The sequence below is a fragment of the Nerophis lumbriciformis genome, linkage group LG11 (genome assembly GCF_033978685.3).
Source record: "Nerophis lumbriciformis linkage group LG11, RoL_Nlum_v2.1, whole genome shotgun sequence".
Classification (NCBI taxonomy): Eukaryota; Metazoa; Chordata; class Actinopteri; order Syngnathiformes; family Syngnathidae; genus Nerophis; species Nerophis lumbriciformis.
The window spans coordinates 17,602,907-17,619,309 of NC_084558.2; the positions used below are offsets into that span (position 1 = coordinate 17,602,907).

General features: G+C 38.6%; 1 protein-coding gene across 5 annotated transcripts in view; it reads left to right on the plus strand.

Annotated features, from left to right (window-relative positions):
• The window catches only part of LOC133610675 (uncharacterized), a 114,253-nt gene that overhangs the window by 55,825 nt on the left and 42,025 nt on the right, over nucleotides 1–16,403 (plus strand). For all 5 annotated transcript variants that reach the window (XM_061967179.2, XM_061967178.2, XM_072914084.1 and 2 more), the window contains 9 exons: nucleotides 202–429; nucleotides 1,545–1,668; nucleotides 1,756–1,924; nucleotides 2,027–2,174; nucleotides 3,498–3,675; nucleotides 12,551–12,728; nucleotides 12,827–12,953; nucleotides 13,055–13,174; nucleotides 13,293–13,443. In XM_061967179.2, coding sequence (XP_061823163.1) covers nucleotides 202–429; nucleotides 1,545–1,668; nucleotides 1,756–1,924; nucleotides 2,027–2,174; nucleotides 3,498–3,675; nucleotides 12,551–12,728; nucleotides 12,827–12,953; nucleotides 13,055–13,174; nucleotides 13,293–13,443 — 1,423 coding nt within the window. The remainder of the gene's footprint in view (nucleotides 1–201; nucleotides 430–1,544; nucleotides 1,669–1,755; nucleotides 1,925–2,026; nucleotides 2,175–3,497; nucleotides 3,676–12,550; nucleotides 12,729–12,826; nucleotides 12,954–13,054; nucleotides 13,175–13,292; nucleotides 13,444–16,403) is intronic.

The following is a 16,403-nucleotide window of genomic DNA, read 5'->3' on the forward strand; positions in this document are numbered from 1 at the left end:
ATCATAGCAGCAGAACATTATATTTGTACAATAATGTATGTTGTTTTAAATAGTGCTTGAAAACAAAAAAACTAATTATGATAAAACCTCCACCAAATTCGACATTAACATGGTCTTTGCCGTAGTGCTCATTAAAAATGCATGCAAACTCAATACAAAGCATTTGATCAAATGGCATCTATGTATTCATGTGTCCTTTAGGTGTTTTTGGAGCCTTTGTCCAGAGTCTTGGGTCAGACCAAGTCAAAACAGGTTCTGATTACTGTGGCCCAGTCAAACTCAAAGCACATCAACTGTTTGCATCGACTGGGCATCCTCTTGGGCATCACAGAGTGGGTGAAGGACTACCAAAAAAGGCTGACACCCTCACAGTGCAACAATGACAGCTTATATCCTGGGTCTTTTGAGCAGGCTATTGCACAAACACAGGTAATGAAAACCGAAAAAGAAAATACTGCCTGTAAACCAAGGGTCTCCAACCATGAGTGGTTCAGAAGGAATACAGCAATCGTAGACATACTTTTTATTTCTGTATTAAGTAAAAATTAGTTTACTTCAATTATTAATAACATACATTACCTCATTTTCGATTTACCTCATGGTAAAAGTTAACAAGGTTCTTCACTGGGGCTAAAAACGTCCCAGGCCAATGAGAATAATAGTGAGAAGAAAGCAAGATTCAACCAAAGTTATTCCAGTAGGTACTTAAAATATGGTTACATCGCTTCCCATAACATTGGATTACAATTATGTCTGGAGTACTTACTCGTCCTTCAGAGGCTTGACTTAAATGGGCAGATCCATGGGCTTGAAATGGTTGGGAAACACTATTGTAAACTAATATGATGCGTCATAATTTAGGGATATATAATGTTCATGCTAGTGGAATAAAACAAGTCTCATAAATTGGATAACTTTGTGTGACCTTAAGCTTTACTAGTTTAATATTGTGATGACATTTGTCATATTGAATTGGTCAAAACGTTGTTAAAGATGCTGTTTGCAACTCCTTCACAGTAATATTTTTCAAAGCAAACAATATGACAAGAACACCACCGGTGAGCTTATGTTACCATTAGTGGTTTAACAGAACACATTTGACATTGATAATTGTCTGTTTTTCACAATTACAAAGTTTATGTAATAAAATATGTTGCCTGCCCGAATAAAATGATTGATGTTGACGGCCGTCACTCACCCGGTCACGTCAACACATACAGAAGCAATCCAAGAGAAGCAACAAACAATTTGCAGTCATTTTGTTGTTATGATAGAATATACATTCAATGACAGCTTACGCTAGCTATCCTAATTGCTATTATTAGCTAAGAACGTACGTAATTGCATCATTAGGTATGAGAAGCCGTAAGAGGGCGGGATGTACTGTGTAAAATACATTGGAAAGTTGGCGCCCTCTAGGCTACTGTGTAAATGTTGCAAACAGCCCCTTTAATATCTAACACTATTTTGTTATGTTATTATCATTGTCATGTTTCACCATTCTGGCTCTGTCAGAGGTAATATTTATTTATGTGTCCCTTCAGTCTAATTTAGACTCTGAGAGCAGTAGTCTGTCGAGTCTGAACATGAGCGAAGATGCGCATTTGGAAAACAACACAACAGACAAGAACAGCCATCCCTCCTCTCATGTCAACCAGAGCCCTCAAGGTGAATGCCAAGCAATATATGATATTCTGTGTTGATCTGTTGCTTTTAAAAGTAAACATAAGAAATATTATAATCAATTTCCATCAGGGACTACAGAGCAAAACAAGTCATCAGAGGAAGGATCGGATAAAGAGGAGCTGATTGAATTTACCCAAGGTGACAATCAGCCAGAACTTCTGGATTCTAATGAAGTGGACATGGCAATCAGTCAATCAGAAACATTAGATTTCAAAAGAGCCATAATTGAGGAAATAAGGTTTGTGCTCTTTTTTTAATTTTTATTTATTGTTTGGACAGTTTATTCTTTGTGAAGTAAAGGTTATCAATTCATTAATTCTCTCAATCCTGGTTACAAAAGGAAAAACGAGTTTGGAATTGGTGTTGAACTGACAGCTGAAGGTCAGAAGCTGATGCAGGTCCACCAGAACATGGTTGGCAGAAGTTTGGATCGCCTCTCAACAGAGCTCTACAGCAAAGACACACATTTTGTTCTGGAACTCATTCAGGTGCACTATTAACACACTTATTGTAAAAAAAAAAAATCTGATTTGAGTATATTTGCATTGAGACACTCCTGCATGTAAATACATTTGTCATTGCCATAGATTACAATAAAATAGAATAAAGTTTTTTCGGCTCTAGGTAAATTCAGGCAAGGTGATCAGTATTAACACACAAAAGAATACAATTATGTAAATATTAATGCTACAAGGCCATTTACCGGTAATATTAAATTTTATAAATAGAAGCCATATTGTACAACTGTTAAGGACATAACAACACTTGATAATTCCAAATTTCATTCCATTTTGTAGTATACATACATTTTATGGAATCTATAATCCAAAAGAATGCTAGCTGATGTATTACTATTGCGACAAAAGTAATTCACTTTCCTAATTTGTTCCTGGGTTTGGCTGCCTTACTTGAAGATGTTCAAAAAACACCTTATAGAGATGCGTTGCGCTGACACTTTCTCTTACAGTTTCCGATAAAGTTTTCTAAGACTAAAGATGTGTCGCTTGGCGTTGTTGCTTGAGTTGGACTTTTTCTTCTTAGAAGCCACCACTGGCCTCTTAATATTTGCACATTTTGTAGATGGCTGTCCGCGGGTATATCTGCACTGTATATTAATATTATGTCCACATGATTTCATACATGCTGACAATGCTCAAGGCAGTCACAATGGCATGCGTTTTGTGTACATCCAGTTTCGGTAGCGCGGTTTTTCGTGATCAAAGTCTTTTTTCGGTGATCAACTTTTCGGTACATCACTTGTCAATAGTGGGCAAATAATAGGCTGTATATATATATATAAGTCAATTCATACTGTAATAACCAGCTAATGTTAATGTTTTATGTTCATGTGGTTTGGATTTGATATAAGTTTTTTCCATGTTTGCAAATACGCTGTTCGTGCCTGAAAGGTGATTGGCGAAGAATGAGAAAGTGTTGTTGTCTGTCCGGGGAAGGGCGGACTCACGAGACAAAATGTGTTTACACGGGAGGTAAAACCTGTTGCAATTATGCCATTTGTTGTCATATGATTGGTAATAAAAGTTAAAAAGAGCATCAGACTTTGTGATTTCCTCTAGGGACTACAATATAGTATTTTACTTAAATTTTTTTTCAAGTAAAAAAAACCCCAACATATTTTCAAGGTGTGGCGGTAATAAAAATGCCACATTCAATTACATTAAGGGGAAACCCTGAGCTTAATACAAGTAGGCAGAGGACCTGCTTTTGTACCGTACTGTAGTCCATACAATGTTTTGTAGTTTAAATGTTGTGTTTCCAACCATAACACATTCTAACTTTGCATTTTTCAGAATGCTGATGACAACACCTACGCATCAGACAATGATGCTCTTCCAGCTCTGGCTTTTGTGGTAGACAGGGATTGTATCACCGTTCTCAACAATGAGACCGGCTTTCAGGAGGCAAACATCAGAGCCATCTGTGACGTGGGTCGTAGCACCAAGGGGAAACATAAATACGGATACATAGGTACGTACTAGGGGTGTGCATCTCGATATGAATCTCAATACATAGGTTACGATATGATTCACAAACAATACTTTACATTACAATTCGATGCAATATGATTAGATGCAGATGTAAGCTTTGCTTGGTGAAAAAAAAATTAAATGTATTTTATATCATGTCAGAACAATGTCATGTGTTTATTTTTTTAAATAGACACATACAAAACAGGTGTTCCTGTATTATAAGCAAATATAACTATGAACTTCAAGGCATTGCAATCCATAAACTTAATCTGCTTAGTGGCCTTGTGGTTAAAGTGTCCGCCCTGAGATCAGTAGGTCGTGAGTTCAAACCTAGTCATACCAAAGACTATAAAAATGGGACCCATTACCTCCCTGCTTGACACTCAGCATCAAGGGTTGGAATTGGGGGTTAAATCACCAAAAATTATTCCCGGATGCGGCCACCGCTGCTGCTCACTGCACCCCTCACCTCCCAGGGGGTGATCGAGAAAAAAAAAATGCCATTCCTCGTGTGTGTGTGAGAATCATGGGTACTTTAACTTCAACTTTAAAACAAAGATGTGTGTATAAAAAATGCTAATTATGATTAGAACTGTAAATTAATGTTCTTCTGTTGATTCTTGGTTTAGTTGTATTTTTATCTATTATATATTGTTAAATGTTAGAGTATCAAATTTTATCAAAAGACTGAAAGGTTGTGATATTCACGAAATCTATTGGCTGGCTCATTCACATTAACGATAGGTTTGTTTATATTTGAAGCGTGAAAATTAAGAAACATTTACATCTCAACCAAGGCAGATACAGCGGCATATTTGCACAGAGTGGGTGTGGGTCTCCTCTCTGCTCTGATGAGAATAGAATAGACTTCATTGTGATTGCACTTAAACGAAGTACAAGCTGTCTCAGAGCAGACATTCAGTAGACTGTAGGCCTGTGATGAAAGGCCCACAGCAACACCGCTTGTACGTTAAGGACATCACAGTGTTATGCGCTTTCATGTCTCTAAACATTAAAAAAAATTGCAAGATATGTCGCTGGTCGCTTTTGAGAAATAAAGTCATGAAGAGGAGTTGGAAAGATTCTAGATTTATTGAGAAAGTCGCCATGTTGACAACACTGCGCTGAAGTGTGTGAAAAATAAAGACGCAAAGACCCGTCTTACTTTGCTTCTCACTGGTTTATATTGCATGGTGCCTTCCGTGGTTGGCTAGATTTAGACACTATAATTTATGGATTGGTCTGTGATTTGTTCTTTTGGTAAGTCAATCAGAATTACTTGAACTACGGCAGGCCACAAGAAAACATGTTTATTATTATGAAAATATAAATATAGAGTAGTAAAGTGTGAAATACAAACCTGAGAAATGTGGCGTGAGAAAGGGTTACATTTTATGTATTCATATCTCTAAAGTTAAAATCGGTTAGCGGTTTATACCAATACATTTTTGGACCCCTAGTAATTATGCACAGTATGTGTCATTTTAAAGCAGTAGTTGCTAATTGGCGCACAGCTGTCTGAGTCTGCACACATCCCTGTCATATATGGACCTATTGTCAATAAATGTAAGTATTCAGAGTTTTGACGGGTGCTTCTATTTTGACCTGCGCAGCTTTTATAGACTTTATGGTATTTATTGGTTGATAAGATCAGGAAAAACACTGATAAAGCCATGCTAAGTGATACAACTCAGCCAATTAAATCTGTGCATCCTAGATGCTAAACATATAGCGACAGAAGAAGGAGCACAGAGGTTAAACAAATGGTACGGAAGAAGTGACATATATGGAGAATAGAATCAAGTAACAGATACAATTGAGAAATATGGGCGAAAAGACAAATGACAGAGAGATGAGAGAGACAACCTAAAAATATATACACACTCCCCCGTGGCTTTTGCATCTAGTGCCATGGCGAAGTATTGACAATGCGCTCCTAAGCATTTGGACTTCGCTCAAGTTTTGCCACGTCATCAACCTTCGCCGTTTGCCGGCAGTGACGTAAAGCAGATGCAACAAATGTTCGTTTACTTTCAGGATGCTGTCACACATGATGTTTGGCTTTGTTTGGGCTCTTTTTTCTTTTGCCTGTCTATATCAAAAAGAAAACAAACGTTGTCTTTTCCAAATTGGATCATTGACGCGTGTCCCATCCGATAGTTGCGTTGTTAAACGTTGGTCTCACGTATGTTTCCAGACACAACCCAATGGCAAAGGGTGAATGTATCATACAGACTTTTCACAAACATGGATTATGTTGCATTACTGATGAGGCAGAAAACAAACAACACAGTATTCAGAAACAATAGCCTACGGTAGCAGAGTAAAAAGTGTTAAATCCAACAATTTGAATTTAAGGCCTTAAAATGTCTAAAATTGTCCTATAATCTCATAAAAAGTTATTTAAAACAATTTCGGAAGGTCTTAATTGAAATTTAAAACATGCATAAAATTCAGTCTTGCTTATAAATATTTTGATTTCTGAGGACGCTATAACTATAACGCTATATCGGAGCTAAAGTAGGCTACCTGGGCTGCCCGGTCAGAATTAATCGCGCACCACCTAGTATGCTGTACGCGCACAGCGGTGTGTTGTTACAGCTTAGCATAGCAGCAGAGAAAATTTAACAAAAGCCCACAGTAAAGCCAAATTACATGCATAAGATGGATAAGTGCAAGTTCAACAATTTGTGGCTCCAGAACATTTAATTTGAAGCTGGTGGATGGAAACGTATTAAGTGTTTAGGACCCAGATGTGGAGCCATCGAGGAGGGAACCGTTTGTAAACATGGCATTGAAAGTGAATGGCATGATAATGTAATAAGTCAAAAATCTGGGATAAGTCTGTCAAAAGCTGCTGAAACGCCACAAACACTAGCACAACTATACAAGGATCAACTTAACCCCCCTAAAGGAGTGTTATGTGGGTAAGAGACGCCAGTTGCGGAAAGCAATATGAGATGTTTACTAGTGAAATCATTCTATTGCATACAGTAAGCACACGCTAATTTCTCTGTGGTAGCAGTGTAATCACAGCAGTAAAAAACTATAAAAAAAACAAAAAACAACATAATTATCTTATATTATTTATTTGATTTATTCCTATAATTTCAAGTCAGATTCTCATGCCTAATCTTTTCTCCAAGTTTATACAGGGAGTGACATTAAAAGCTTTTTAGGTTGTCTGGTTAGTGTTTACAGTTTATGGTGGGGTGAGGAAAGCAAAGAAGATTTGCGAATGTCATCTTGTCATGCTTAAATAAAAGCTAGTCTTTGTTTATTTGCAATATGTTTTCAAAAAAGTACAAACAGGTAACATGTATTCATACATACCAGATACAAAATGAGCTAAGCAACTTTGAATGTTATCCACATTATTTACATCCAAATTCTGTTTGAGGCTTGCAAGACATAATCAGTCCAGAGGTGGGACCAAGTCATTGTTTTGCAAGTCACAAGTAAGTCTCAAGTCTTTGCCCTCAAGTCCGAGTCAAGTCCCGAGTCAAGACAGGCAAGCCCCGAGTCAAGTCCAAAGTCAAGACTGGAAAGTCTCAAGTCAAGTCCTAAGTCCTGCATTTTGAGTTTCGAGTCCTTTCAAGTCCTTTTAACCACAGACTAATATATTAACACAGATTGTGTATGCTTTTCAAACGCTGTATTTATTTATTAAAACAAGTGCATTTTAAATTGCAGGAAAGAAAATTGTGCTGACATTGCACTTTATAATAGCACTATTAACCAATCATTTTAAACATGAACTCATTCCTTTACAGAACAAACACATTGAAAAATAAAGTGCAAATGTACTTATTTGTACAAAAGTGTTAACATTGAAAAAACATGACATATACGTGAACATAACAAAAAAGTTGTACTTTTTATATGTCAGGGCCCTATGCTGCATTGCATTTGCAAAAGACCAAATTAGCCAAGAGTCTGTCAGTCATTTGTGCACGATGGGGGCGTAGTATGATGCCACCATGGCTGAAAACTCGCTCCACTGGAGCACTGGAGGCAGGCACTGCCAAGACTCTCATGGCCACTCGGAACAGTGAAGGAAGAGTCTTCATGTTCAATGCCCAGAACAAAAGGGGGAGAGAGTTGTTTTGGGTTGGTACACTACTTGTAAGTGTATCTTGTGTTTTTTATGTTGATTTAATTAAAAAAAGAGGGGAAAAAAATTATTTCTTGTGCGGCCCGATACCAATCGATCCACGGACCAGTACCGGGCCGTGGCCCGGTGGTTGGGGACCACTGAGGTAAACAACCAACAGTATGTCAGAAAGCTAGCTAAAACGGTACACATATTCATAATATAGTATACATTTTAACTGACCTTTATTTTACTATTTTTGTCTTTTTTTAGGTGGCTAAAATACGCGGTGCTGCTGACCGCCGTCTAACGTTACGTGTGATATATTGACTAACGTAACCCTGCTTAAAAAATCACTGAACAAAAAGTATGAATAAGGTAGTGAACTGCAACAGATTCCCATGTTTGCAATAACGTTATAACGTTAGCAGTGAGTTTACAGCCTCACTGATTTAACTACACAGCAAATAAAAGTCACGTTACTTAGCCAATAAACGTTATCTTACATTCAAAACTTACCGTTCTTTGTGCAACTTCAAATGCCGGACGAAGTTGGAAGTTGTTGCCTCTCCATCAGTAATTTTCGAACCGCATGTGTTGCATACTGCAAACCGTTTTGTGTTGACCACCTCGTAATTTTTATACCCAAACAAAATTATTTTAGGTATCATTTTTTGTTCACTGGCGTGTGGTTTGGACATGTCTTCTTCGTTGGTTGTCCTGCAATTTGATTGGATGAATGCTGTGTGATGAAAACAAAGTAGATCTAATTTGATTGGCTGTTGTACTGAGACCACACCAGCTGACACACGCAACGCTGATAGACAAGTACACAATGAAAAATACGGAGCGCTCCCGAATAACTTTTTCATCTTTGGGTTTTGGGGAAAGTAGCAAGTCATGTCAAGTCATGTCAATTCAAAAGGCTCAAGTCCAAGTGAAGTCACAAGTCATTGATGTTAAAGTCTAAGTCGAGTTGCAAGTCTTTTTACATTTTGTCAAGTCGAGTCTAAAGTCATCAAATTCATGACTCGAGTCTGACTCGAGTCCAAGTCATGTGACTCGAGTCCACACCTCTGATAATCACTGTCTTTCATTTTAGACAATCACTCTGTCTGCACTTTTTCACAACTTTGTGTAGATACAGTCATAGTACTGTAGATGTTTTTATCTGTTTGCTCCATTCTGACTGCCACAAAAACAATGCAAAAGTTAGCTGGTTAGGTCTAGCAAAGACGCTAACAGTCCCTCTCACAAACAATATACTGTATTGTTGTGCTTTCCTCTACCACTGCTAATGCTCTGATGGTTATGGAAAATCTGAAAAAGGGCTGTTATGATGTTTGCTAATGTTTTTTTCAATTAGTTTACAATAGAGAGGCTTCTGCTGTATTTAGTTAGTTTAACCATTTTGTTTTTTCCCATGTGAAAGAGAGGTGAATCAATTCATATACTTAAAATTCATTCTGGCCCTCTGATTTTCCTTTGTCTTTGTACGTTTTTGTCCCTATGGATGTGAAATGGTCTTAAATTATATTCATTATGGTCTTAAAAAAGTTGTGTATGTTTTTGTCCGTATGGATGTGAAATGATCTTAAATTATATTCATTATGGTCTTAAAAAAGTCTTAAAAAGTCTTAAATTTTACTTGTTGAAACCTGCAGAGACCCTGGGTAGCTTTAACCGCGTTGCTGGCTTGTTGTAACGAGCGATGAAAACATACAGTCAACAAACAATTGAAAACGGGCCTTATGTGGCTGTGCAGTTTTTTCTTTCTACATTGATAAAAGTAATAATATATTTACAGCTATTTTAGCAAAATAAACTGGAACTTGATTGTTTTAACAAGCGATAAAAAAATACAACAAACAAATAATTAAAACTGCATGCAAGCTCGCGTCAATATGCATGAACCTTATGATTTGACGTTTTGACAGTGTTCAGCACAAGTATCCAACATTGTTACACCATTTATAAGTCATAAAAGACTAAATTAATTTATAGGTCCCCTTTAAATTACTGAACAAACAGCATTGTGCTTGTTGATGTTCTTCACGTTCAGCTGAAAATGCCGTCTGCCACAAGCTTTGATCCGACAAAGACATTTCTCATAGTTCGTTATCGGTTTTGGAAATGGGATGAGTCTTGCTCCTTTCAATCTCTCCGGTATCATATATCCGCATTACAAGTGCCCCATGCACACCTAACAGGGCTGTACAGTGCGAGCATTTCAGTTGTATTTGTGACTAAAAATAGGTTGTGCAAGTATTGAAAAAAAAAAGTAGCAAATGTGCGACTACAGATTTGAACCCTTTAATTGGCATTTTGCTCCTAAAATAAATCCATCCAGATTTGATCAAACAAGAGTAAAATGTTTGCCCATCTGTATAGCGTGTTTGAATTAAACTTCAACCATAACCATAATCAAATGGACAAGTGATTGATGCGGAAGTGTCATTAATTACTCTGTGCGCGCTGACTCTGGGAGCTGTGTGTATCCCTCCCTCCTGTGCCATGCAGAGAGGGGAGCGGTGCTGGATCCTCTAGCTCAGTGGTCCCCAACCTTTTTGTAACTGCGGACAGGTCAACGCTTGAAAATTTGTCCCACAGACCAGGGGGTATGTTTTTTTTTTTTGTTTTGTTTTTTTTGTCATAAAAAAATACAATCATGTGGGCTTATGGACTGTATCCCTGCAGACTGTATTGATCTATATTTATATGTAAAGTAGGAACCAGAAATATTAATAACAGAAAGAAACAACCCTTTTGTGCGAATGAGTGTAAATGGGGGAGGGAGGTTTTTTGGGTTGGTGCACTAATTGTAAGTGTATCTTGTGTTTTTTTATGTTGATTTAATATAAAAAAAAAAATCTTTATTTTTATTTTTTATTTCTTGTGCGGCCCGGTACCAATCGATCCACGGACCAGTACCGGGCCACGGCCCGGTGGTTGGGGACCACTGCTCTAGCTCACACACTCAGTCTTCCAACACGGAAGCAACAAAGTCTTAGTTGGAGGAAGTGGTCAGTAAAAGACAATGTTTTTTTCACTACCTTAAAACTTGACACAAACTGCTCTGTCGCAGAGAATATTGAACAACAAATCAATGATTTAAGTGACAAACTTGCCATTCAAACAATACATTGTTTGTTGACAAGAACATACAGCCATGGAAGCACATTAAATCTATTTATTAAGCAGAGGTAAAACAAACCAGTGAAAGATTCAAAAGAACTACCGTCAGAGCCGACAAACTGCCGCTGTTATCCTGCTAAGCTAACAATAACAGCTGAAGCTAAAATGCCTCTGATGGTGCGTTCCATTTCTACTGGGAAGCGCAAAAAAACTTTCTTGGATGTGGTCATCTTGATTTCCGCCCTAGTATCTGGAACGCTCACAACTCTGCTGTGACGTCATTCCCAGCTACGACTTCCAACTTCCGAGGTAAATGGAACGCACCATTAGACTGAGCGTGGATTCGCTGATGTCACACGTCACTCGGCAACAGGCACCGCCTTTTAAAAGCACAAAGAGACGCACACACTGCCCTCATATAAAACTTTTCTCAATTGCACTATACCAGATATTTATTAAAAACATTTTAAGTAACACATTAATTGCTGTCCCTCGTGATTAAGCACATTTATTAAAGAGTAATTCCGTTAGTAATTAAATTAGTTTTTTGGTAAAGTAATGAGTAACTATAATTACATTTCAAAAGTAATTTTCAGAACACAGCCAGTTACACAGCATCATGATGCAGTTTGCAGATTGTTTTTCCTGGCTAAAATCTTTGTGTGTATGTTCTATAATAATGTTTTCCTATAAAAACACCATTGTTAAAGGTCAATTATTTTCATGTTGCTGCTGTTTAAAAATGTCCTTTTAAACCAGGGCACTTTCACATTTTGTTTTTTTGTAGTTTTTTTTAGCTGAAGAATAGAGCATAGCTACATGTTTTTGATTGGAGATTATATTTGACTTTTCTTATATTATTTTCAAGGCTTTTTTTTTCTAATCTCAAAATACCTTTTAAATCGGTGTTTTTGATTGGAGATTATATTTGACTTTTCTTATATTATTTTCAAGGCTTTTTTTTTCTAATCTCAAAATACCTTTTAAATCGGCATCCTATTATGCAAAACCTATTTTTCTGACTTGTTGGTACCTGTTTGTGTGTATTTGGGATACCCATCAGACCAGAAAATTTAAAAACAAGGCATGGTGGTGATATTTAGTTACGTCAACGGATAATTCAATTTATGGGTTAGTTCATAGGCCAAATTATATTGGGATGTAAGTTAGCCCTATACTTGTGTTGGCGACTGTGCTAGCACAGTTTAGGGATGTTCTCTGTGTTTAATTGAGCGTAAAAGTAGGCCTTATGATGGCAATGTGCTTAAATGTATGAGTGCACATGTGTACCTTGTTTGAGTGTTAATAATGAATTTGTGATAAATAAGCCATTTCATATTGCTTCTTAATTTTTTCTGTGCTACTAATTTTTTTAATTTAGTAGCACTGGTGCTACTAATGAAAAAGCTAAGCGTATAGCTCTGCCTAAGAAACATTTTTTTCTGGAATAAATGGCAATTCTACTGATTTTTAGTGTCTGTCTCAATACTTACGCCTAAGTGTTTGTGGGACATTATGCCAAGTTAGTTGTAGTAGGAGGGCACTTGAATTCCTTGCACTCTGATTGGTTGAAATACACTGATTGATAAGCCAGAAGCATGTATCATATGACTTTTTTGTGAGACTGTCTATTTGATCTCTGTAGGACAAAAAGGCATTGGTTTCAAGTCAGTGTTCAAGGTCACAGACCGTCCAGAGATTCACTCCAATGGTTTCCACTTATGTTTTGACAAGACCTGCGGGCCCATAGGATACATTCTTCCACATTGGACCAATGATGAGAGGCCTTTGGACACACTGTTAAATGACAAATTTCAACAAAGGTTTGAATTGAATAAATGCAATTCATGAACTATTCAATGCAATTTTGTTACAGCCTTTTGCACAGTTGATCAAATCCCCACATTTTTTCTCTTACCAGCTGGAACACTAAGATCTGCCTTCCTCTGCGCTCCGAAAGCCATCAAACTCGAAACTTGTTCCATGACGTGCACCCTTCCCTGCTGCTGTTTCTACACCGCCTGCGCTCAATCATCATCTACAACAAGGTAGCTCCGAAATTGTCACATTTTGAAATCCTTGAATGTGCAAATGAACAAGCAATCATTGAGTATATTTATACTGACTACATCTCTCTGACATCCTACAGGCAGAGAACCACCTTGTAACAATGACTCGTAAAGACCTGACTCATAATGTGCTTGAGGTGGAGCACTCAAATGGCACTGACCGCTGGCTAGTGGTCAAAACCACACTGAAGCCCAATATGGTGATGCACACACATGCTACTCAGTTTTTCAGTGCACAGACATCCTCTGATTTAAAAAGCAGAACAAAAGCATGCGCAGACACTCGTACATTTCTTGAAGCATTTTTTTCCCCTGCAGATCAAAGAGAATGTTGAATCAACAGAGCTTGCCCTCGCCTTCCAACTTACGACCAATAATTTAGGAAGTGACATCATAGGCCAGCCACAAAAACAGCCTGTCTTCGCCTACCTGCCTCTTCGCAGCTTTGGCTTCCGTTTCATCGTTCAAGGTTTGATTTAGGTTTTTTGTGACGATATGAATTGATTGTGTGATGTGTAAGAAGTATCACAGCTCCAGATATTTACAAACAAACTCTTCTTGCTTTGCACCACATTTTGGAACTAGCTGGTAAATGTACAACGTACAGCCACTCCCAAGGAACAGCATTTACTTAGCTCGTAGGATGTGTCCCTCAAAAATAGGGGGCAAAAAAATTAAAAGCTTTTTCAAATTCACACGTACAATTTAAATATAATAGCATAAGGAGGCTTTGCGTGGTTGTTTAAAATAAAAACGGAAGAGCTTAGACCCATCACCAGATTCTTCTTCTCTTAAAGCAACACTAAGTAACTTTTCAACCTTCATAAAATATGTTCATAAAAGTGTCATTCAACTAGTTGAATGACATCTCTGTAATGGCCTATGGGGGTCTGTATCGCTCTCACTGGCACTAAGCAACTTTGTTGATGCGGACGCCTGGGTGCCGCCAGAAAACTAAAGAAGAAGAAGAAGAATGCTTATGTGCAATTACAGCTACAAAACAACCAAATAAACAAAAAGTGTTGTCTGAGGGGATAAAAAAGAAAAAGCGAGGCTACCTGGATGAAAGAACAGTCAAGGATCAAAATTTCACTCGCTCGGGTGAGCTCAAAGATGAGGAGGGATTTTTATCTAATGTTACCTTGGCTCTGTTCCTGTTAAACTCGAATTTCGATGCTCAAATCAAAATGATAATGTTAATGTTAGCTATCGGACCTTTGTATGGTAGCAATAAATAGCCACCAGCTTGATAGTTTGCAGTTCTCGATCAGCCACGCAACAAACTCAAAAGTACTGTGTAAAGAAAAAACAATGCTATGACTGCAAACCATCCATCCATCCATCTATCTTCTTCCGCTTATCCGAGGTCGGGTCGCGGGGGCAGCAGCCTAAGCAAGGAAGCCCAGACTTCCCTCTCCCCAGCCACTTCGTCCAGCTCCTCCCGGGGGATCCCGAGGCGTTCCAAGGCCAGCCGGGAGAGATAGTCTTCCCAACGTGTCCTGGGTCTTCCCCGTGGCCTCCTACCGGTCGGACGTGCCCTAAACACCTACCTAGGGAGGCGTTCGGGTGGCATCCTGACCAGATGCCCAAACCACCTCATCTGGCTCCTCTCGATGTGGAGGAGCAGCGGTTTTACTTTGAGCTCCTCCCGGATGACAGAGCTTCTCACCCTATCTCCTAAGGGAGAGCCCCGCCACCCGGCGGAGGAAACTCATTTTGGCTGCTTGTACCGTACTCGTGATCTTGTCCTTTCGGTCATGACCCAAAGCTCATGACCATAGGTGAGGATGGGAACGTACATCGACCGGTAAATCGAGAGCTTTGCCTTCCGGCTCAGCTCCTTCTTCACCACAACGGATCGATACAGCGTCCGCATTACTGAAGACGCCGCACCGATCCGCCTGTCAATATCACGATCCACTCTTCCCTCACTCGTGAACAAGACTCCGAGATACTTGAACTCCTCCACTTGGGGCAAGATATCCTCCCCAAACCTTGAGATGGCACTCCACCCTTTTCCGGGCGAGAACCATGGACTCGGACTTGGAGGTGCTGATTCCCATCCCAGTTGCTTCACACTCGGCTGCGAACCGATCCTGTGAGAGCTGCAGATCTTGGCCAGATGAAGCCATCAGGACCACATCATGTGCAAATAGCAGAGACCTATTCCTGCAGCCACCAAACCAGATACCCTCAACGCCCTGACTGCGCCTAGAAATTCTGTCCATAAAGGTTATGAACAGAATCGGTGACAAAGGGCAAACCGCAAAAATAAAATTTTAGTAAAATATTTAGGTTCTTTCTGTGGAAAGATCAGTACTACCGAATCATTACGGTATTATCGTGCCTGTGTGACGCTATATGCACTAGTCTTCATGGGAAACGTGGTCTTCCTTCTGGCAAAACACTATCGCTTTGGTCTACTGGCACCGCCAAAATCAACCAAAACTGAAAGTTCTTAAGTGGGGTTTTAAAGTACTGTATCTCTGGGGTGAGCTCTCATGATTGTGGCCTGGGTTGTGCTTGGACGACACAAGTCACATTTTGAATCAAAATCAAATTAATACAATTAGAGCAGTGCTTTATATAGTAATTGACAAGAGCTTTTTATTTTTTACTAAGGCTGCAACTAAATACTATTTCAATAGTCGCGACTAGTCATGTTTAATTGAGTAGGCACTACGGATTTTGCAAAATAATTTGCTTTAATTAAATTAATCATTTGGCCTGCCGAATCATATTTTTTCAAGCCCGCACAATTATTGATGGTATGTCCGCAAGGCTAACTAGTTGCCATCTATCCATGTTATCCATGTAAAAAGTCAGACCTTTGTGTGCGTCATTTGATCGGTTGACAGAACTGTTGTCTCATCTTTTTACCACTCTTTCTGCAAACAAATGGTAGTTCATGCTTAGATTGATTGATTACAAACTTTTTTTTCCGAAAGTAGTAAGGTGGTGTCGTGTTTCATTCGCTGCTTGACTTTTGCTTTCAAAGCAGGTATATTTCTTTGCCAAAAGCGCTTACAAATAGATGGAAAATGTCATCACACAACCGAAAAAATAGTTATCATAAATCTGGTTTCACTCAATTGGCCTTCATAATGTAGGCAGTTTAATGTCTGTATTTTTGCCGCAATTTGAAAAACCGTGTCTGGAGCTGCGTCATTATGCTCTGACACCAATTGTGCTGTCTCTGCATTTTTTGCAATCACGAAGTTAAATATTCTTGTTATCTTGTCTTGAACCCATTGAAGCAAAATGGAGTGCACTATTGACTGCAACCAGCGGGGACATTGTGTAACGAAGCACAACATTTGGGCCATGAACGTGTCATTTGAAAAAGTTGAGAACATTTAAGGGAACGATACAGATGAGTCATTAGTCAAATAAGTAATATAGTCAGCTTCACAGTTGGAATAAAAGGCT